The following is a 23,906-nucleotide window of genomic DNA, read 5'->3' as shown; positions in this document are numbered from 1 at the left end:
TATACTGAAATGAGTGTCCGCGTGACCTTTTTTGCACCAGTTTAACTATATTGATTTACATTTACATTGGTGCAACTAGAAAAGGAGTACTTGTGGCACCTTAGAGACTAACAAATTTATTTGAGCATAAGCTTTTGTGAGCTACAGCTCACTTCTTCAGACATCCGATGAAGTGAGCTGTAGCTCATGAAAGCTTATGCTCAAATAAATGTGTTAGTCTCTAAGGTGCCACAAGTCCTCCTTTTCTTTTTGCGGATACAGACTAACACGGCTGCTACTCTGAAACCTGTCATTGGTGCAACTGTATCTTGTAGACAAGCTGTGACAGGATTGCTCTTGGACTCACAATAACCCACTGTTGTGTCTCGAGTTAGATGTAGATAGGTCACGGCCTGCTGCAGTCTTAATCAGCAACTATAGGTAAGTCACTGGAAGCAAATCAGAATGACTATCCCATTCCCAGAATGACCTACCTTTCCTCAGGGAGGCTCTGGCAGGCAGCAATCTCTAGTCAATTCCTGGCCCTAGCCAGGCTCTTTTCTGAGCAAGAGCTGGAGGTCTGCTCTCCCAGTTGCGTTGGGGTTGCCCCTTGTGATTCGTCTGTCCATGCCTGACACCTGTTGCAGTTGTAACAGGCAGGGCTGATTGGGCCACAGCAGCTCATTAACTCTTTCCTGGCCCATACAGGGTATGTAGATCCCATCACACAATCTCTCAGAGTACCATTCTGATTCAGAGTCCACTGCTATGTGGATGTGTGTGGGCCTGGGGTCTGATTCAAAGCCCACTGAAGACAATGGAGTCTTTTCACTGACTCTAATGGGCCCTTTTCTTGCTTTCATCAACACAAAACCCTTCAAAGCAAACGAAGAAAACACCATAGCAGCAAGTCTCGGAAGCCAGGTCAACTGACTCAGGTTTGTGGGGCTCAGTCTTTGGGGCTAAAAATAGCAGTGTAGATGTTTTGCCTCAGGATGGAGCCTGAGTTCCAAGACCCTCCCCCCTCACTGGGTTTCAGAGCCCAAATGTCTAGAGTGCTATTTTTAGCCTCACTGTGTGAGCATGAGTCAGTTGACCTGGACTCTGAGATTTGTTGCCATGGGTATTTTTTGTGGTGTAGACATACCCATGGTGTCTGAGCACCCTATAAGGTCAAAGGTTTTAAAAATAAAGATCTGTTTCCTCCCTTTCCCCGCCCCACTGTTTGGTAGCTTTTGCTTCATTTCTGTTGTGGGAAAGTGAAGAAGTGAAAGTGTCTGAAGGTGATGAAGTTCACAGTCATTCAAATCACACTCCCTTCCTGTTGTGAATTGAGTCGCATTATTATCAGATAACATCTAAATTATGTGGACACTGTGTGAGACTGAGTAGATAATATGTTTGTTTGAATTGGCTTTAAAGCATGCAGTATAAGCAAAACTACTTTTTAGAGTATAAAATATAAATGTGATGCTGGCAGACCAGTTGCCAGCTCATGCCAAGGCCCCCAGGCCTCACTGAACACTGAGAAATGCATAGCTGGAAACCAGTCTGGCTTACCTTTGTGTTAACATTGTCAAAATAGATCTTAAGGTTTATAAGAATGTGTTTAGTGTTTGGACTTTATGAAATACTTGTTCTGCATGCATTAATCTCACTTATAATATCTGTATCTCATGTTATAAGGTAATATTTAAATGTTTGCTTTGTAACTATAAAAGTGTTTGCTATGAAACCAGAAACCCCCACAGTCAGGAGAGAAGCATTACCAAGTGTGAAATACTAGTTTACTGTAACAAGTGTCATCTCCTGACCAACAAATGAAGGCCTAAAGACACCTGATGAATATTGTGGAATATCAATGGACAAAAGACTTTATTGATTGTTCCCCCCCATACACACAAAGAGGGGATGTGACAAACCCTTGTCCCATCACAGTTTGAACTCTGGGAGAAGGGAATAAAAATCCCTGATAAAAAGGAACTGTGTCATTATGCTGCTTGGAATTTGGAGATGGCAATGTTTCTAAGCATAAGCAAGGGATCCCCAGCTGCTTAGCTTTGATTAGTCCTAAAGGACATATAGAGCTTGCATATTACAGCAGCTTCTATTACTTTGTGGAACCTAAGACTGTAACTTATTTGTGTGTGTGTATATTTGCCTGCTTTAACCTTGTAAATAACTTGTTTCCTTTTCTTAGCTAATAAATCTTTAGCTAGTTTATTACAGGATTCACTACGAGCATTGTCTTGGTTTGTGATCTGACGTGCAGCTGACCTGGAGTAAGTGACTGGTCCTTTGGGACTGACAGTAACCTGAATATTATTGTGATTTTTTTTTTTTTGGTATAAGGAGCCATCTATCACAAAGTCCGTTGTGCCTGGGTAGCAAGATAGACTGGAGTGGCCCAGGGGCACTGTCTGACTCCGTGTTAAGGCTGGTACAATGCTTGAGGAATTCACACTTGATACTTGGTTGGTAAAATCTAATTATAGAACACAACCAATTTGGGGTTTATGCCCTGGTTTGTAACAGTCTTCCCTGAGGTTGGCACCACATTCATGAGCCCCTCCAGACAGCTTGATTGTCGGAAGTTATTTTTAAAATGTTGGGGAAGGGGGAATTTATAAAGGCATTAAGTTGCGCTGTCATTAACATGTAATTTATGTATAAAATAAGATTTGAAAAAATGCTGATTTGAAAAAAATATCCGTGCAACATCTTTTGATAGGGTAGCATCCTGTTTGAGGATAATTTATTTATTTTAAAGTTTATTTAAAATGTTTTAAACTTTTTAATCCATCAAACTATGGGTCAGTTCTGTCTTCAGTCAGAGCCATGGAACCTGACTGAAGATGAAGTTCAGGGGTGTATGATGAAGATAGTCTGAGTGGGAGAAAAGATACCACTACTGTAGCTTAACTTCTTCCCAGTATATATACATATATACACACACACACACACACACACACACACACAAAACCTCAGCATGTTTATCTTGTTGTGAGAATGGCTTTATTATTACTGTTTATGATTTAAATTACAGTACACCTAGACAAAGTTTTTGGATAGGGCTGGGACTGTGCTTCCCACCATGATGCAAGGTACAGAAAAGAGTTTCTGCAGGTGTCTGGCTGGCTGAGTTCCTGTTGATATGGTTACTTTAATGCTGATGGGATTTTATTGTATTAATGTTGTTAGGGTGCCTAGAGCCTTGGATGGTTGTCATTTTATTGTTTTTAATACAAATAAATATATAGATACATACTTGCTTCGCATGACCAGTAACTGGCTCCACATCTGTGGGTACCCTGAAGTACACTTTGGTAGTTTGGAGATCATTGTTCTAACACTGCCAGACTGATTCCATTGACATTTCACTATCTGACATTGCCAAGATACTTTTCCTAACTTCAGATTAGAAATGGTTGATGCCCATGGAGTCTTGAAGTCTAAGGTCCTCATGAATATCCTGAAAACTAAAGCTTCAAACATAATTTTTGTGTGCATTGTTTATAGTTTATTTTTTCCTAATTTGTTATCTTGTTTACATTTATTGCTTAGTTTAGATACTTTAGAATTGGCTTATCTTGTGGTGTAAATATGATTTTCCTTGAAACTGTGCAACATACACATCTCTCTGATTCATGCGTTACATGTTTTGGTTTTATGGAATCTAACTCTTCCAAGGGTCATGAACAGTTCACATGACTTACATGCCTGACATTGAGCCCAAAGTGGGACCAATCTTACCAGATGCTGAGCTCCTCCTGCAAGGTGGTGCATACCTCAGTGGGTAGTGATCAACGGCTCGATGTCTAGTTGGCAGCCGGTATCAAGGAGAGTGCCCCAGAGGTCAGTCTTAGACCCATTTTTGTTCAACAACTTTTTTAATGATCTGGATGATGGGATGGATTGCACCCTTAGCAAGTTTGCGGATGTCACTAAGCTGGGGGGAGAGGTAGATATGCTGGAGGGTAGGGAGGTAGGCACTTAGGAAAGAAGACTCCCATGCACCGCTACTGGCTGGGGACCGACTGGCTAAGCAGAAGTTCTGCAGAAAAGGACCTGGGGATTACAGTGGATGAGAAGCTGGATCTGAGTCATCAGTGTGCCCTTGTTGCCAAGAAGGCCAATGGCATATTGAGCTATATTAGTAGGAGCATTGCCAGCAGATCGAGGGAAGTGATTATTCCTCTCTATTTGGCATTTGGTGCGGCCACATTTGGAGTATTGTGTCTAGTTTTGGTCCCCCCACTATAGAAGGGATGTGGACAAATTGGAGAGAGTCCAGCAGAGGGCAGTGGAAATTATTAGGGGGCTGGGGCACATGACTTATGAGGAGAGGCTCAGGGAACTGAGGTTATTTAGTCTGCAGAAGAGAAGAATGAGGGGGGATTTGATAGCTGCTTTCAACTACCTGAAGGGGGGTTCCAAAGAGGATGGAGCTAGGCTATTCTCAGTGGTGGCAGATGATAGAACAAGAAGCAATGGTCTCAAGTTGCAGTTGGAAAGTCTAGGTTAGATATTAGGAAAAGCTATTTCACTAGGAGGGTGGTGAAGCACTGGAATGGGTTACCTAGCGCGGTGGTGTAATCTCCATCCTTAGAGGTTTTTAAGGCCTAGCTTGACAAAGTCCTGGCAGGGATGATTTAGCTGGGGTTGGTCCTGCTTTGAGCAGGGGGTTGGACTAGATGACCTCCTGAGGTCTTTTCAACCCTAATCTTCTATAATTCTAATTCTATGATAAATCTGGGCCCTATTGAAGTCAATGTGAGTTTTGCCACTGATTTCAGTGGGACCAGGATTTCACCTTCTATTATTAAGATAATGTCCTATAACTTGCAAAATTCACTTCATAATCCCAAATATAGGTAGTTACCTGAAGAACTTACAAAAAACAGTGTAAGACCAGACCCCACCCCTCAAATTTTACCCCCTTATGGCCTGATCCAATGTTCACTGAAGTCAATAGAAAAACTCTACTGACTTCAGTGGGAGCTGGATAAGTCCCCTACTTGACTTTGTTAGGACTACTCATATGTGTAAGGGTTTGCAAAAATGAGACCTTAATTATTTGTTGTTTTTTGTGAACTTCATTATTTTTTCCATTTGTTTTTCCCCACAAGTATTTACAGTCTGCAGGGTAACTTAAAAGGTGCCTTACAAGTCCCAGGACTTTTATCAGTATAACAAGTGACATCTGCCAATTTGACCGACTCATTATTAATTACTGGGGAAAATAAAATGCAAAAGAATTATGAACTGAAGGAAGGCTTTAGTGACTGTCTGTGTCTGCAAGAAGGAAATAATTACTCTTGCATAAATTAATTTAGAATGGTGGCTTCAAGAATAAAGCTGGATTTTTGAGAATGGTTTCTTAAAACAAGTTCTCCCCTTTGTTTCCCCCCCTTTTTATAAATTAGATTCATTCCAGCTGGTACATTAGAACACAAAGGTATTATGGAAAACGAAAGAAATCCCTAGCTTATTGGCTGAATTTGGAGAGAATTTTTGATGTGGCTGACCATCCTTCAAATGAGATCTTTGTGTCTGAGTGCAGAGGTCAGAGTATAGAAGCCTTGGGAAATCAAAAGGTGGTGAGAAGAATGGCTGGGATTTCCAGCAGCCTGAGTGCTCTTTTGTTTTCATTAGTCAGTTGTTGGGGATGATGCCTTTGGACATCAAAGAAATGTCTAAACAGTGTTATCTAGCCCTGTCCTTTGCCCCCTGCCATGTAATGGGCCTCTTTTCAGGAAAACATTGAAAAAGCTAAGAAAGCGAGTTGCCCATACTAGTGCTATTAATTCAAAGCAAGAGAGCAGATCAATAACATTTGCATTAGCCAGTATAACAATCTGTTAGTTTCTAGAAATGTAAATTGGTCAAACCCATACATTATACATCATACATTCAAGAAGCAGCTTTCATGTTTGTTGATCCCTTTTTTTGCAAAAACAGAGGGAAGATCTTATTCTTTAAAGAATTTAATTTTTGCCTGTTGTGGGGTATTTGGAAGAACTGTTTCTTGAGAAATAAAACAAGGGACTAGGACCTTCCTTTTAATGCTCCCAAAAAGCCTGTCACACTTAAGTATGGGATGTACCTAGATCTTTATTAAAAAAGGGGGGGGGGCAGCAGGCGCTGGTATTTGATGCATTTCAGGCTTGAGCCATTTCCTTGAATGTTGGAAGGAACTTTGCCATTGTTTCCCAGGGGACTATGCTTCCCATGGAAACTAATGGCAGTACAAAAGCAAACCGTGCCAGACATATTCCAGCTATTTCCTATTCACGCTTCTGTTACGCTGATTAAAGAGTAACCATTGTTAACTGTTCCTTTGTGCTAAAATGTTGATTTTTAAAGTAAACATTTTTGGTGAATAAACAATATTGTTAAAATAGTCAGCTGTAATATGCTTTTTGAAAGCTTTGCCCTGAAAACATGAAAAAAGATAAAAGCTGACTATTCTGATATTCTGATCCTTTTCTGATCTGTTTGGTCTGCATCTGTACATTGGATTTTGCTATATTTTGTTTACTCCCTAGGTCTTCTGTATTTCTTCCCTGAGCAGTACTATTTAAAGACCCAATCCTGCAAAGTCTGATGTTCATGGCCTTGATCCATCCCCAGTGAACTCAGGGGAAGTCCCTCCATTTACTTCAATGGATGTTGGATCTGGCTCATGCATATCTTTATGCACAGTCAATAGTTCCATTAAATTCAATACTCAAAGTTAAGTATATGCTAAGCCTTTGCAGGACCAAGGCCTAAAGCAATAGAATTTATGGTTGTGGATCTGTCCCTCGGAAGGTTTTAAAATTATTGCACATCACAGATAGACAGTTATTACCAAAGGATACTGCCACATTTTTTGTGTCAAACAATTAACAGCTAGCATTGAACAATAACTGAGTAATAACTTGTCAGGCTGCAAGTGTATTTTTAAATGGGTGCAAAATTCAAAATGGGAATCACAAAGTTACAAAAAATATAGCTTAGGATAATTTATGTTTAAAGTAATTTAGGGATCATTTACAGAATAGCACTATTGCTTATAGACATTCTGTAATAGAGCTGAGTTGTCAGATACATTTTTTAAGTCATTTAGGCACTTTTGAAAGTTGTACTTTTCATTTTTACATTGGTATCATGATAGACTTAGAGCAAGATTGAGAACTTTGAGGATAAATTTGGTCACATATCAAAGAATAGCCATGTTGTTGTAATCTCAAAAGCATTCAGAGAAGACAGTAATGCAAATATACAGTAAACCTAATTTGAACTCAGTGTGCATTACTTATTTATCTAAGCCAAGAAATAATTTAAACTTATAAAAGTAAAGCTAAACTATGTTTAATTTAAACTGCTTAACAAAAAAGTGCAGTGTTAATCCTCCGTGAAATGGATGACTGACAAAGCTGCATTTTGTTTGAGTAAAGCTAAGAAATTTAAGGGTAAGCATCTGAAATAAAACAATTTTATGTGTACATTTTTTCTTGTTGTAAGAACTTTTATACCAAGTTTCAGCCCCAAAGTAATTTTGGAATTGTGAAGAGAAAGCTTTGAAATGTAGGTATGAGTGAACTTGCACTAAAACAATACATGAGCCTAATATCACTATTGTAGGTTTAAAAATTAAACTTAAATTCAGTTTTATATAACAAAATCCTCAGTAGCAGTGTGCTGGGGTAACATTACTTGCTTGGATTGAGGTGTAAATTGAAAATAATGTTTTGGATGGATACACAATTCACCATTAATCATTTATATCCTAGGCTAGTAAAGCAAGAGTGAAGAGCTTGAGAGATGCTAACATGCATGAGTGATCAAAGGGAAGCTAGAATGTTTGTGTTTTTTCTTTAGTGCTACAGTAACATTCCAAAGTAACTACTTGTTCACCACTTTGCCAGAATGTGTCATTTGGGAGGAAAGGTGCCAAGCTCATGAATACCAGTAGGTGTCTGTCTATATCTCTCTCTATAAAATATATATTGTACAGGATACTTTCAGAAAAAGTTGGGGAAAATGGAGTTGCATGTTATTTAGTATTCTACTTTATCTTCTGCTCATTTTCTCCTGTTGTAGCACTTAGTTCTTAGTTGGATCTATGTCCTGCAAACATGAATATGTTTAGATTTACACAAGAGAATAGTCCTATTGAATGGAGTGGCATTAATCGTGTGCATAAAATGAAGCATGTGTATAAGCATTTGTAGGACTTGGGCCTTTACCTTGTGTTAGCTGATGCTTAAATAGGCAGGATTCAAATTTTCATCAGAGGTGACACAAATATCATGTCTGATCTATGGATTGCTCTTTTGGTAGTTCCTCAGCAGAATACAGAATATGTGTGTCATGAATACACATTTCATGTGGGGGTGGGGGAGAAAATCAATAAACAGGAAAATCCAGACTTTCCCTGTGAAGACTCCCAGAGCATCATGGCAAACATGGGAGCCTGGCTTACAAAAGCCTGGTCTTGGCAATGCCTCTACCTTTGATTATCTCAGCCGGACACTTCTTCAGAATTTTATACCCTAGGATTTTAGGCTTAGTCCTTTCCCTTCAGCCCCATCACCTGTTACTATCTTGCAATCTTACTTGGAAAAACACCCAAACACCTAAACTAAACAAAGATGCTGTTGTTCTGCTAGCACCATCTTCTCTAAAACTTCTGCCAAAAACTGGAAACATTCTTCCTTTAAAAGGTGGGCATCATGTTTTGTTTTGCTTAAGTTACTGGTCTGGAAGGAGAGCCTCACTCTGTGTGGAGGCCCTCCCATGATAACTGTGTTCTAATCTCAACCTTGAGACGCAGAATGATCTAATGAATAGGGCCCTGGGAATCAAGAACCTCAGTTTTTACTCCTGGCTATGACAGGTCTATCCCTGTTGCAATATATGCTCTCCAGGATGAGTCAGAGGAGCAGAGTCAGAGCTCTGCCTATTTTCCACCCTTCCCATCCACTCAGGTGAGGTTGGTTATGAACATAGGGGTCTGCAGAGCCTGCTTCCCTCAGCCTTATGCCCCCATACTCTCTTGAGCTGGCACTCAGGCTGAGCCACAATCTAGCCCACAGATAGGTGTTTCCTTTAATTATTTAAGCTATTTGTCAATTGGGTAATTGTGTTTATCCCTCATTATCGATCTAAAGGTCCTTTCGGAATTATTTTTTCCAGTTAATGCAGAGGATAGGAAATTGCATTGTCCTTTATTGTGTAGCACATTAAAGATTGCATGATAAGGTTTTCTGTAGATGGCAAAGTATCAACATTAACATCACAGTAACTTGTTGTGTATGGAGGCAAGAGGATGCCTGAAACAGGAGAGCATAACGTGTGACTAGTGTGATGCTCTAATCCATAGATGTATTGTTTTTATTCATGTATGGGCAAAGTTTTCATTAATGACACTTACTCCTAATAGATGCTTTGTTGACCATCCTGTCTGCAATAATATATCCTATCTACAGAGACTCATGTCCCTGGGCTCAGATTTGTAGATGTTTTGAGATGATGATAATGATATTTGTTAAACTAAGGAAAAATGCCTCACATTACCAGCCCCAGTTCAGCAAGGTATTTAAGTATGTGCCTAATTTTAAGTATATGAGTAGGCCCATTGACTTTATGTGCTTAAGCACCTTGCTGAATTGGGGTCATACTCCTTACTTTGAATATCAGCAGCATTAAAATAGAGCTTAATGAATCTGATAAAACAATATATTTTTGTAAATCAGGCCATGATAGACCCTGACAAGTGTGATATGCTTCATTTTTGGGGACATACGAACTCTTTAGTACTAACACATACTATTCCACAATCCATATTTTTATTACATACTGTGTACACAGAACTATTAGAATTTAGTCATGTGGTTTTTAATTTGGATATTATCCCCTTGCATTTGCTTTAACAGTACTTCAGACTGAATATTACTGATACTTGTACATACAGAGAGAGGTTGCTTTGCAAAACAGTTTTCTGAGACAATCTTTGTTTTCTAAGATCAGCTAGATTAAGGGCCTTATGGGAGAAAGGTGGTATTATGGCTAAGGAACTGGACTGGATCTGAGTTCAGTACTGAGCTCTGCCACACTGAGCAGATCCTGCATATTTCCTTATACCTCCACTCCCCATCTATAAAATAAGGATAATTATTTTCTCCCACACAGGAGTATTTTGAGGATGATTGATATTTGTGAGGTTCAGATACCACAAAGATGTCGCCATGTGGGTACCTAGATAGAAATGGCTCACATTCTTCAAGGAATGCTATAAAAATGCCTTCAAACTGATTACAGAATGGATCAGGTGTGGCATAAACTGTCTTCAAAATGGTATTAAAAGTATAGCTATGTTAGCGTGCTATGCGATTCCTCCTCTTACATGCTTATCCGGTTTTCACATTTGCCTCCCCATGACTCTTCACATCACTTCATTGCTACACAAATGCATATTAATTATCAGTGTGTACTGATGAACTAAAATCCACTGCTGGACTCTACCATCTGTAGAAAATGGCTGCTTTAGATGGTGTGGTTAGAAGAAACTAAGCTTGGATTTGAAAATACCAGCTAAAATTGTACCTTCTCTCCTTCTCAGAAGGTTTGTTTTTCCCAACAGTCTAAGAAGAAACCTTTGAGGAAAACCTGAGGTCCAAGCTAAAGATCTTAAATTCCAACCAAATCTGCCAGAAGGCACAACGGATCTTTCCTTCAGTATGGAGGAGCGCATAGAAAATTGGATAATCTCCAAAGAGAGAGGGTGAAAAGCAAAAGATTCCGGACTACATAAACCTACAGCTAGGTGGGGTTGCAACCGATGTCAACTGAAAATCCTACAGCAGAACTGCATAAACTCTCCAGCTCTGTGACACAAGGGGTACTTAACTTTAAATTAGTTTTTTTTCCTACTGAGGTTTGTTATTACTTAAATGGCCAGATGCTTGAGAGATCAATGTAAATTAAAGCAAAGTGATCTTCAAATAACTTGTTTAATAATCTAGGAAAAAATCCTGAGAGCAGGTTTGAAAGAATTATAGTAAGAGAAGCTTATCAAGGCATTTTGTGACTATAGAGGCTCTTATCTTGTTTAGAAGTTAGATGTGCGCTGAATCTCAAGGCTGAATTGCCTTGTACAATTAACAGCTAGCATTGAACAAACATTGGTGATTTAACTAAGGCAGATGTGTCAGAGGTTCAGCCAGCTGATGTATTTATTTAGCTTACATCACATATTCATAGGGCTCTACCAAATTCACAGTCCATTTGGGTCAATTTCATAGTCATAAAATTTAAAAATAGTAAATTTCATGATTTCAGCTATTTAAATCTGAAATTTTATTGTTGTCATTTTAGGGGTCCTGACACAAAAAGGAGTTGTGGGGGTGTCACAAAATTATAGTAGGGGGGTTGTGGTACTGCTACCCTTACTTCTGCACTGCTGCAGGCGTTGGCACTGCCTTCAGAGCTGGCTCGCTGGAGTAGGGTTGCCAACTGTCTAATCACACAAACCCACATATCCTTGACCAGCCCCTGCCCTGCCCCTTCCCCGAGTCCCCACCCTACTCACTCCATCCCCTCTCCTTCCCTCCCTCGCTCGCTCGCTCTCCTCCACCCTCACTCACTTTCACTGTGCTGGGGCAGTGGGTTGGGGTGTGGGATGAGCCTGGGGCAGGGGAGTTGGGGGGGAGGGTGAAAGCTCTGGGAGGGAGTTTGGATGCTGGAGGGGACTCAGGGCTGGGACAAGGGATTGGGGTGCAGGAGGGGGTGAAGGCTCTGGGAGGGAGTTTGGGTGCAGCAGAGGGCTCCAGGCTAGAGTAGGGGGTTGGGGTGCAGGCTCTGGGAGGGAGTTTGGGTGCAGGAGAGGGCTCTGGGCTGGGGTAGGGAGTTGGGGTGCAGGAAGGGATGCAGGATCCAGTGGGAGGCACTTACCTCGGGTGGCTCCCAGTCGGCGGCGCAGCAGGGCTAAGACAGGCTTCCTGCCTGCCCTGGCCCTGTGCCGCTCCTGGAAGTGGCTGGCATGTCCTTGCAGGGGACAGGGTAAAAGGGGGCTCTGCGCTGCCAGTGCCTGCAAGTGTAGCTCCCGTTGGCTGCAGTTCCCGGTCAATGGGAGCTGCAGAGTCGGCGCTCAGGGTGGGGGCTGTGTGCAGAGATCCCCTGGCCCCCGCATCCCCCCAGGGGCCACAGGGACATGCTGGCTGCTTCCGGGAGCGACGTGGGGCCAGGGCAGGCAGGGAGCCTGCCTTAGCCATGCTGCACCGCTGGACTTGTAGCACCTAAAATCTCCCAGTTTGGCTTCCGTAGCGTCCGGAAGATAGGGCCTGATTCCAGAAGACTCCCAGCAAAACCGGAAGGGTTGGCAACCCTAAGCTGGAGAGCGGTGGCTACTGTCTGGGAGCCCAGCTCTGAAGGCAGAGCCACCATCATCATTAGCACAGAAGTAAGGATGGCATGGTTTGGTATTGCCACCCTTATTTCTGAGCTGCTGCCTGTAGAGCTGGGCCCTCAGTCAGCAGCCACCACTCTCCAGCCACCCAGCTCTGAACGCAGTGGTGCAGAAGTAAGGGTGGCAATATCACAATCCCTCCTAAAATAACCTGTGACCCCCTGTAACTCCCTTTTGGGTCAGGAGGACCCCCAATTTGAGAAACTCTGGTCTCCCCTGTGAAATTGGTATAGTATAGGGTAAAAGCACACAAAAGACTAGATTTCACAAGGGGACACCAGATTTAAAGGTCTGTGATACGTTTTTCATGGCTGTGAATTTGGTAGGGCTCTACATATTCAGAACCTGTGTTTTCATTTAAAAATAAAACTAAGTTTCTAGTCTTCATAACTGCCCAAATAACTTTCCATAACTGAAGTGAATATATAACCAATGCAGTACTGTATTTCTGAGTGTGCAGCTAGCCTGGAAATATAACTTCCCCCCCCCACCTCATTAATCTCATTGTGGTACTAGTGCTAAAGCCTAATGATGACTAAATATCACCATTAACCATTTCACTGCTGCTCATTTCAGCATATGGAATGAGGAAGAAGTGGGGAGTGAAGCTCATGAGGAGAATTGCAGTGGGAAAGGAAGTGTATTCGGATGAGACACACAAAGAGAAAGGAGGATGGTGAATAGAGACAGAGGGCAAAACTTGTGGTGAACCTATAGGGCCTATGTACACTGCTGCTGGGAGGTTTGATTCCTAGCTCAGGGAGACAGATTAGCGCTAGCTCTTCTTGAGCTAGCACACTAATAATAGCAGTGTGGACATGGTTGCATGGGCGGAGGCTCAGGCTAATCCCCTGAACTCGGACCTAGGGGGTCAGGCAGCCTTGGACTTGCTTGGCTAGCCCAAGTCGCTACCCCATTGCAACAACATCTACGCTGCGATTTTTAGTGAGCTAGCTCAAGCTAGGTAGCATGCGTCTGTCTACCCTCGCTGGGAGTCAGACCTCCCAAATGCAGCACAGACATACTCAAAGGGACCAGTTTCCCACTTCATGAAGCTGAATGCATCAATAAAGTCCGAACAAATAATAAATAGGAATGACTAAAAGTTCAGGAGCTGCATAAAGGCCATATTTCACCTTTGATCTCTGTGCAAACTTCTTATCACTAGGGGGAATTTTGCTGTGCATTGAGAGTGGCTCCTAAATTTATATTGGGGGCCCACAGGTTGTCATTAAAAAGGAATCTGGCCCTTTTTGTAAAATGGGTTTGATGCTACAATACTAAGGCAATGTTACCTGTTAAATTGGCTATTTATTAGTAAATAGTTTTCCTTTTTCCTTGTTTCAATAAATAGAGACAATTTCTTAGGGTCATTTGTCTGACCTTGCACCTAGAGTATCGAATATTAATCACTGAAACATTGGTCCCTATATAAACATGTATCATATTATCCCGTGATATTTGATCAATAGCTCCAGCACACAAGTGTGTGTATAATATATACACACACAGAAAATCTGACATCTGAGGAAAGGTTTAAAAACTGTTTGTTTAGTATTAAGAAATGAAGACTGAGTGGGGACCTGACCACAGTCTTCAAATATGTGAAGAGCTGTTATATAGAGGATGGTGATCAATTGTTCTCCATCTCCCCTGAAGGTAGGACAAGAAGTAATGGGCTTTAAACTGCAGCAGGGGAGATTAAGGTTAGGCCCCGTCTACACTTTCAAGTTTCTGCTCAGTAAAGAAGCTTTCTGCGCTGTAACTCCCAAGGTGTACACACTGCCAAGCCTCTTAGTGTGCTGAAACTGCACAGTTGTAGTGCTTTAAAAAAAACACCCTGACGAGAGGCGTACAGCTTTCTGCGCCAGGGCTACAGTGCTGTGGTGCCACTGTAGACACTGTGGTCGATTACAGCACTGCGACTGGCCTCCGGGAAATGTCCCACAATGCCAGTTCTCACCTCTCTGGTCATCAGTTTGAACTCTACTGCCATGCCCTCAGGTGACCAACCATCAGCCCCACCCACCCCATAAATTCCTTTGGAATTTTGAAAGTTCCCTTCCTGTTTGCTCGGTGATGCATGCAGTGGTCTCAGCGCATCTTTCCAGGTGGCCACGCCTGCTCCACACCAGGTGCTCCCTTGCTTGGAGCAATGCCGACCTGCTGGACCTTATCAGCATTTGGAGAGAGGAGGCTGTCCAGTCCCAGCTGTGCTCCAGCCATAGGAATTATGATACCTATGGACAGATTTCATGATGCATGACAGAAAGGGGCCATGACTGGGATGCATTGCAGTGCAGGGTCAAAGTGAAGGAGCTGTGGAACACCTACCACAAGGTGCAGGAGGCAAACCACCGCTCTGGTGCTGCGCCCACAAAAGAGAAAGAGGTGCTCTGTGGGATAGCTGCCGAGAGTGCGCTGCTCCCAATACCGCTGCAAGTGCTGCAAGTGTGAACATGCTATTGCGCAGGCAGCTGACAGTGTGAACACCTAACAGCGGTTTCCCTTCATCACTCTCTGAGTGGTGCTGTAACTGCCTGCGCTGTAACTCTGCCAGTGTAGACATGCCCTTAGATATTAGAAAAACCTTTCTAACTAGAAGGGTAATTAAGAACTGGAATAGGCTTCCAAGGGACGTTGTGGAGCCCCCATCACTGGAGGTTTTTAAGGACAGGTTAGACAAACACTATCAGGGACAGTCTAGGTTTACTTGGTCCTACCTCAGCACAGGTGTGTGTGTGTGTGTGTGTGTGTGCGCGCTCTAGTGTGCTAGATGACCTTGGTAGGTCTGTTCCAGCCATACATTTCTGAGTCTATATGCTGTAGCTGTATATTCCAATGAAAGTCACACAAACACTGTGTGTTGCTCCCCAAGACAGGAAACAAGACTCGTTGACTCAGCAGACGTGGGTTCTATTACCAGTTCTGCCACAGGCCTGCTGGGTGACCTTGGGCTAGTCACTACAACTCCCTGTGCTGCAGTTTCACTATCTGTAAAAATGGGGATAATGATACTGACCTGCTTTGTAAAGTGCTTTGAGATCCACTGATGAAAATTGCTGTTTAACAACCTGGTATTACGATTTTATTATTTACCATCTTCCATTTCTTATCACTCACAACAGTGTGAAAATCCTATGGCACTTTTTTGGGCAAAAGTTAAGTGTGTTTGCTCTGGTGTTTTTGCTAAACTTCAACTGGGATATTAAATTATTCCAGCTGTTTTAACTGGATTGGTATCTGCCCTGTTCCACACTACAAGTGGCTGACCTTCATAGTGGCCAAAGGGATTTCTACTGTATGTTTGCAAAGTCAGGAAGACTTTGATTGGAAGGCAGGTCCCTGATCTCCCACCCCACATTTGCAGTAGCAGTGACAGGGGCTTCATCCCACAGTGGTCTAGATCCTCATTCCATTTCTGTTTCTTTTGCATTGCCTGAGTTTAATCTGGCTAGTTAAAAAATCCCCCAAAGGAGAAGGAGTTCACAAGTGGGGTAAAACTACCAGAGCCAGCTCCTAGCCTAACCTTCCCCCTCCTCCTGCCATAGTGGATGTGATGGGGTCAGCCGTGATCTGCTCCCCCACGACAATTCTCAGCTGATCTATGGTCCCTTAAGTTAGGACCACAGCCAGCTGTCACAAGTAGAGAGCGTCCATGGCTGGGGCAGCTTAAGAATCAAGTTGCTGTAACCAGCTCCTTGGTAGCTGCCATCTTTGTCCTGCACTGAGTGGATTTTGGCACAGGAGAGAATCTGGCCCACAGTTTCAGACATTGCTATCCTTGAAAGGAAGTAAGCTGGGTACTTTGTGGTGCCAGGGTTTACCTCATACTTTGGTGTGGCCAAAGTTAATGTGGTACTAAATAGGGTATAGACAGAGACCAGCTCTAGTGATTATGCTCACTACTGCACTCTTCAATAGGTTTCGCTACATAGCAGAACTTTTTCGAGAGAATAATCATGTAGTGTGGTATAGCTGTATGATCCATGTAATCCACACACCTTGGGCACACTTAAGGCATTTTATCCATGTCCTTCCAAAACGAAGCTTTAATTTGGAGTTGTTTCTTGAAGGCCATCACTAGTAGTATTTCATATTTGTATAGCAGGTTTCAGGTCCAAAGTCTTTTCAAGCACTGGGCCAAAACCATTTCTGTGTGACTTCCATGGAGTTTGCAATAGCCTAGGCAAATAAGTATCACTACCTATATTTTATGTTGGGAGATGCTAAAGAGGACAGATGTAGTTACAGAAGGTAAATAATCACTTGCAGAGCTGGAATTAGAATTCCACATTTCCCTCTTTCCAATCTTGTGCTTAAACCTCTGGACACACAGCTCTGCTTTTCCCATTACACCACAGAGTTGGAAAATTTCCCCTGAAAGGTTCTGCACAAAATAATGTGTAGCAAAAACTTTGAATAATCTTTTATAAATCTTTTAGTGATACTGAATAAGTGACTTGTGTATTAGGTTGGGGGTACTTCAGATACAGCATGCACATTTGCATGATAAATAAATGTTGGCAGATGTGGGATAGTCATCCCTTTTCAGAAAAGGATTTTGCTCCTGTTAAAAACCTGATTCCTCTGGTTATTACTGTTCCTAACATGGGAGTCATACAAGATGTGGAGCTGTGGTATCAAGCTGCAGCATGCTGTACTGTACATGCTGTCTGTTCAGAATGCTGTTCCATTCTATAATCTGATTGCAAGAACTATGCTCTTCTTAAAAATCTTCCTTCTTGTTCCTAAGAGACAGTTTTTCTGTAATGAGGACATACTGCTGAGTGTTAAAAATGTAATAGCATGAAAACTTGCCTAGCTTAGTACAAAAACATAACAGAACTAAGCAACTGAATGTAGTAATGGAATAAAAAATCACATGGTAAATAATGAGATACTGTGCCACATCCTCACCTGGTGTAAAATGTCATAACTCCATTGCCCACAGTGCATTTTTAACGATGGTATATTAGATCTGAAAGAGCCCTACCATTGTAAACCCATCATTAATGCAATAAATTTATCATTTTCTTTTTTATTTTTGGGCTGAATTTCTTATGCTCGGTGTATGCCCAAATGTGGTGGGGGTTTTTTTGTTTTTAAATCTGTTCAGATTGTTTCAGTTATCTGAGCATCAGAAGATATCTATTCTGCTTTTAAAAATAGCTGTCTGGACTTTTTTGTGTGTATTATTTCAAAATTTTACATGGTACATGTACTTAGTTTGCTTGCTATGTTTGGTAAAAACTTCATTAAGGAATAATAATTCACTTAGAGGAAATTTGAAGTTACACACTTTGTGAGTGCATCATTTTCCTTAATAAAATAGGAGCCTGATCCTGCAGCTTCTCAGTCACTTGAGTAGCTCAACTAAAGAAAATGAAGTCTGTGTATACTTTCAGAAGTAGTTTAAAAATAGGACAAGACTAACCATTTGGGCTTTGCTGGAGTTGCTTTGCTTGATCTGGATCTTGCACTGCACTGTCTTCTGCTCAGTCTACTCTGTCCCTTCTCATAATAATGTCTGAATGACTGATCATTAAGTTCCACAGTTGTTTCTATTTTTCCTGTATGTAACAGCATAAACAATAACCCAAAATACTCTAAACCTTTTGTTTAATGTAGCTGATTGAATGTTGCTGTGGGGCCTTAGCCTTTTCATTGCCTGACCTTTTGCATGTTTGGATTCCAAACACAACAGTCCTTCAAAGCATACATTTTGTTATGGTGAGCCTGCTTTCCACTGTGCTCCTCCTTGTGGTTAAACCAGCCCCACTATGGCAAATCTACTGCTAAACCATGAAAACAATAGCCCTCAACAAAAGCCATTATTCCCTCAGCCCCAGACTTGCTTCCTCCACTCCACTACCCATCATTCTGGTTTAAAGTCATATGCACCCTTGATTGGCTTCCCTCTTGGGAATCTGTGGTATCCGCTGAGGCCTTGTCTACATAAAAACTTGCACCAGTTTAACTAAAAGTGTGTTTTTCAAACCAATTGAGTTAAAGTGGTCCAAATTCAGGTGTAGATATTTTTATTTTGGATCAGGTTGTTACTATTAATTATTTGTATTACTGTAGCTCATAGGCGCTCTAGTCAAATGTGACATATTTTGATTTAGATGTACCTTTTTTAAGGATTAAGCTAAATTGAAATAAGCCACTCTTCACATAGATTCCAAGGCCAGAACGGAACGTTATGATCACCTAGTCTGACTGCCTGTATAATGCAGGCCAGAGAACTTTTCTTAAATAATTCCTAGAGCAGATCTTTTAGAAAAACATCCTTTCTTGATCTAAAACTTGTCAGTGATAGAGAATCCATCATGACACTTGGGAAATTGTTCCAATGGTTAATTACACTCATTGTTAAAAACGTATGTGTTATTTCCAGTTTGAATTTGTCTAACTTCAACTTCCAGCCATTGGATCTTGTTATACCTTTCTTTGATAGATTGAAGAGCCCATTATTAAATATTTGTTCCTTTTGTAGATACTTATAGACTGTGACCAGGACACCCCTTAACCTTCTCTTTGTTAAGCTAAATTGATTCAGTTCTTCAAGTCTACTGCTATAAGGCATGTTTTCTAATCCTTTAATCATTCTTGTGACTCTTCTCTGAACCCTCTCCAATCCATCAACATCCTTCTTAAATTGTGGTCACCAGAACTGGACACAGTATTCCAGCAATGGTCGAATGAGTGCCAGGTATAGAGGTAAAATAACCTGTGTGCTCCTACTCGAGATTCCCCTATTTATGCAATGGGATTTTCTCATTTTCTTCAAACCAGAACAAGAGCACTGTGCTACACGTAGGAAGGAACAATCAATTGCTCAAATACAAAATGGGAAATGTCTGCCTAGGAAGGAGTACTGCAGAAAAGGATCTGGGGGTTATAGTGTATTATAAACTAAATATGAGTCAACAATGTAATACTGTTGCAAAAAAAGTGAACATCATTCTAAGATGTCTTAGCAGGAGTGTTGTAAGCAAGAAATGAGAAGTAATTCTTCCACTCTGCTCAGCACTGATAAGGCCTCAGCTGGTGTACTGTTTTTAGTTCTGGGCACCACACTTCAGGAAAGATGTGGACAAACTGGAGAAAATCCAGCGGAGAGTAACACAAAAGATTAAAGGTCTAGAAAACATGTCCCAGTGAGGAAAGATTGGGGGAAAAAATGGGTTTGTTTAGTCTGGAGAAGAGAATACTGAGGGTGGACATGATAACAGTCTTCTACTATGTAAAAGTTTGTTAGAAAGAGGAGTGTGTTCAATTGTTCTCTTTATACACTGAGAACAGGACAAGAAATAACGGGCTTAAATTGCAGGAAGGGAAACTTAGGTTTGACATTAGGAAAAACTTCTTAACTGTAATGGTGGTTAAGCACTGAAACAAACTGGGCCGTTGGTGGCATCTTTGTCATTGGAGGATTTTAAGAATGGGTTAGACAAACACCTGCCAGGGATGGTTAGATAATACTTAGTCCTGACTCAGTACAGGGGACTATTGAGGTCCCTTCCAGTCCTACACTTCTATGATTCTATAAGAGAGAATGTCAAAAGGGGGAAAATGTCATAATAGTGAGAGTAAATGATATTTTATTTCTCTCCAGCTGTTTTCCTGCCATGAAATTGGAAAAAAATATTAGAACTTATTTTTTAGAAGGTCATAATTCAGGAACTTCTTGTCCAATTCACTTTTAATTCTTCCAATTTTGTATCTGAAATCCATTTTTTGGGTGAAATTTGAGATGAAGGGGTAAAATTGTGCTTATGTCATTTTATAGTTAATGTGTGTGCATATTTATGTTACTTTTCTGTTTTCTCTTCAAAAGTCCATTTTGACAGACATGGCTGCCATGGTCCTATAGCACCAAATTTTGGATGTGCAAAATACCAAGCTAAAAATAGACTTCACATACCACTTTGCAAAAACTGTGTCTCCACATTTTGGCACTCAATCTTTGTGAAAAATGAAATTTTGAGGATTCAAACTGCATAGAGGAAAATGACACGAAAATGTTTTCATTTAGTTGGAAGTGTTTTTGCTCTGTTGAGTTTTTACTTGATAAGTACAGTGAAAAAGGCATGTAGGAAAACTGTTCATCATGTAATATTTTTATTTTGTATTTGAGTCATTTTGATTTTTAGAGTAGATATCCAGGTCAAAGTGGCTGTGTTAATTGTTGCAACCTCAGGAGGAGAAAGTAAGAAAAAGAATCTAAAGTTTACCAATGTCCATTGTTCTTCCAACTAAATTCCTTATGTATACATTTTAGTGTGTAATGAATACACACAGAGTCAGATTCTCCGGTCTAGTAAGAGCATTTTATGCCATTTGTAAGCTGTGTAAATAGCAAAATGCCCTTAAACCAGCCAAATATTCCCAGCAGAGACACCCCCACATGTAAAAGAAACAATATTGTCACCCCCAATCTTTCAACAATCATGCGTCAGGCCTCCTAAAATTGTGATAGGCTCAACAATTATGAGGTTTTAAAAATAATAAATTTGGGGTCTTTTTGTCTTATGTTTTTTACCCTTTTAGTGTTCGTGTTTTCAAACTTTTCTGCACAGTGACAAGGGCAAGAAACTTTCTTTTTAAATGAAAGCTGAGACACCCCCATAATCACCCGACTCCAGGAGTTGGGACTTTATGAAAAACAACAAATATAATGAAACCCATGATAAAATCATGAGAGTTGACAACACTGTGAGAATCTCTGCTGGCATAGTTGTTTCCTATGCCATCTGCACTTACCCTACCCTGTTGAAAGGGCAGGGGTGGGGGAGTTGAGCTTAGGTAGGCATGATCCTTTGCCAGAACTAGCAACATTAAACCAGGCTCCTCCTGCCCTAACTTACTCCAGGTCCAGGCATCCCTGAACCAGGCCACAACTGGCTCCCTACAGTTACCTCTCTCCACTGCCTCTGAACCAATGTGTAAGGGTGGAGTAAGTGGTCATATTACACTCTGCAAATAAATGTTTGGTCTTCCTTGTTCTTGAAGGACATCAGCTAAAAAGAGAAATCCCATTGCTTGCTTCAGGGCCTGATTCTGAGAGGTGCTGGTGTGCTGAGTGTTTGCAACTCCCATTGAAAGCATAAGAATGGCCACACTGGGTCAGACCAATGCTCCATCTATCCCATCTATCTTCCAACCGTGGCCAGTGCCAGATGCTTCAGAGGGAATGAACCGCACAGGGCAATTTATCGAGTGATCCATTTCCTGTCATCCCATCCCAGTTTCTGGCAGTCAGAGGTTTAGAGACACCCAGAGCATCAGGCTATGTCCCTGACCATCTTTGCCTATAAGCCACTGATGTACCTATCCTCCATGAACTTATCTAATTCTTTTTTTAACTTAATTATCCTGTTGGCTTTCACAACAGCCCCTGGCAGTGAGTTCCACAACTGGAGTTCTGATTGTTTAGTACCTCTCAGAATTAGGCCCACAAGTCACTGCCCTGCAGTTAGTCAGTGCATGGATATCTAGCTCATTTTTTCCCCTTTGCTGAGAGTACTACAGATGCCATGTGCTCAGCGCACTGGAAAAGGGAGTACTTTAAGTTAAATTCTTCTGGCTGATGCTTACCACTGTGTGGAAGGAGGGTCAGATGGATTTTTTTCCACCTTCCTCTGCAGAACTGGTTGCAGGTTTCTTGCTAGGTTCATCTGGTATATCTCATGAAATCAATTTCCTGCCATTGCAGGGGTCTCAGGCTTTGATGCACCTCGGTCCCTCTTATTCTCTGCCTGTGACACACAATAGTTTAGTCTCTGGAGGACTGTAATACTGTAGTCTAATCCAGATTATTGGATTCAATGCATATGTTAATTGGATGGGGTTTAGTGGCTTGTGATGTGCAGGAGGTGACGCTAGATAATCTGGTGGTCCCTTTTGACCTTAAACTTGATGGCTGTATGACAATGCAGGAACTGTAAAGAGAGTAGGAATAGAGGGAAGAAGGAGAGACTAAAACCAGGTAATTAGGGTCCAAGCTCGTGGTTCCCTTTCCTGTCCTAGTGTCTTGCTTTCCAGGCTGAGAGAAACTGGGAGGTTTACAGAGCCCTCAGTTTCTAAGGATGAAGCAGCATGGGTCTAAGGTAATGTCTATCCTAAAAGCACTACAGTGGCACAGATTTAGCCCTAAAGCTGTACCAGTGTAGTGTAGATGCTCCTTATATTGATGGAAGGGGTTTTCCATTCAATGTAGTTATCCACCTCTCCAAAAGGTGGTGGTAGCTTAATTGGGGAAAGAATTCTTCCATTGACCTAGCTGTGTCTAGACTGGGGATTAGGTCGACCTAGTTATGGTGCTCAGGGCACAACATTTTTCACAGCGCTGAGCAATGTAGTTAGGTTTATCCAAGTCTTAAGTGTAGACCAGGCCTGCACCTCTCAGACTTTATGAGCAGAGGGAGCCTCAGCGGAGGCACAAATATTCGGTCACATTCTGCTGTCAGTTCTGCTGGTGCAAATCCAGGATGATTCTGTTGACCATTGAAGGTCCACCAACTTAGCTACCACCTTTTGGAGAGGTGGATTAACTGCATTGAATAAAAAGCCCCTTCCATCGATATAAGAAGCATCTACACTACACTGGTGAAGCTGTCGTGCTGCAGTTGTGCCCTGTAGTGCTTGTAGAGTAGACATAACCTTAGTAAATCAGGCCTTAAGTGGCTTCCCAGTGCTCTTGCATTAGACCCCTGACCAGCTAATCAGACAGAACCATTTTAACTGTACACAACTGTCAGAACAAAACATTGAATCAAAATTTAGTAACGTGGCACCCAATGAGTTAAAAAAATATTTTAAGGGGATGAAAAGTCAACAATAAAACAGTAGGAAAAAAATGGGAAACTAACATATATTTAGATCCCAATCACACAATGAATTCTCTGCAGAGGATCCCTGTGAGATAGATCCCCTGTGGCAGCTTGGGTTTACCCGTGTGGATTCAGTTGCGGGATCGGGGTCTTGACCTGTGAGAAAATATTCCCCTGAAACACTGTAAAAGACATCTGAGTTCACATAATACACTGGTGTGTGTAATGGCCATAGATAGTGCATGGATGGCTAAGCACATTCTAGAATGCTTTGGCCATTTGTAATGCAGTTGTAAAAAGTAGACAAAAACAACATTTAAAGGAGCAGGCACTTTTGCTTTTAATTTTCTAAAGGACAAAATAATGTGAAGCCACTGGTTATTTCTTTCTTTGTCAAACAGCAGGAGCACATTTTTTCCTCCTGGAGATTTTTGGTGGAAGAGAGAGGTGGAATTTCATTCCCTCAAACATTTTTCAAACCCCCCCCCCCCCCCGCCCTTGGCTTCTTTCTGTAGCTTTTCTCATACAATGGAGCTCTTTAATGAATCATGATTCAGAACCAAGGCAGCTGGGGTTTGAAACTTTGACCTGGCAGCTTCCTGATGCACCACATATTCTGCTTTGAAAACCCTCAC

The 23,906-nt window shown here is 41.5% G+C and overlaps 1 protein-coding gene across 3 annotated transcripts in view; it reads left to right on the top strand.

The window, feature by feature from the left end:
* The window catches only part of GREB1 (growth regulating estrogen receptor binding 1), a 154,003-nt gene that overhangs the window by 24,422 nt on the left and 105,675 nt on the right, over positions 1–23,906 (top strand). Inside the window, exon 1 of one of the 3 annotated variants that reach the window (XM_074947645.1) lies at positions 10,779–10,867. The exons of the other annotated variants lie outside the window; for them this stretch is intronic. Within the exon in view, the coding sequence (XP_074803746.1) occupies positions 10,808–10,867 (60 nt within the window). The 5' untranslated portion in view covers positions 10,779–10,807. Of the gene's footprint in view, positions 1–10,778; positions 10,868–23,906 lie in introns of those variants that run through there. 3 annotated transcript variants of the gene reach the window in all.

This window comes from Natator depressus, chromosome 3 (genome assembly GCF_965152275.1).
Source record: "Natator depressus isolate rNatDep1 chromosome 3, rNatDep2.hap1, whole genome shotgun sequence".
Lineage (NCBI taxonomy): Eukaryota > Metazoa > Chordata > Testudines > Cheloniidae > Natator > Natator depressus.
Note: the sequence above shows the minus strand (reverse complement) of the source record. Positions and strands in the feature narration are given on the sequence as shown.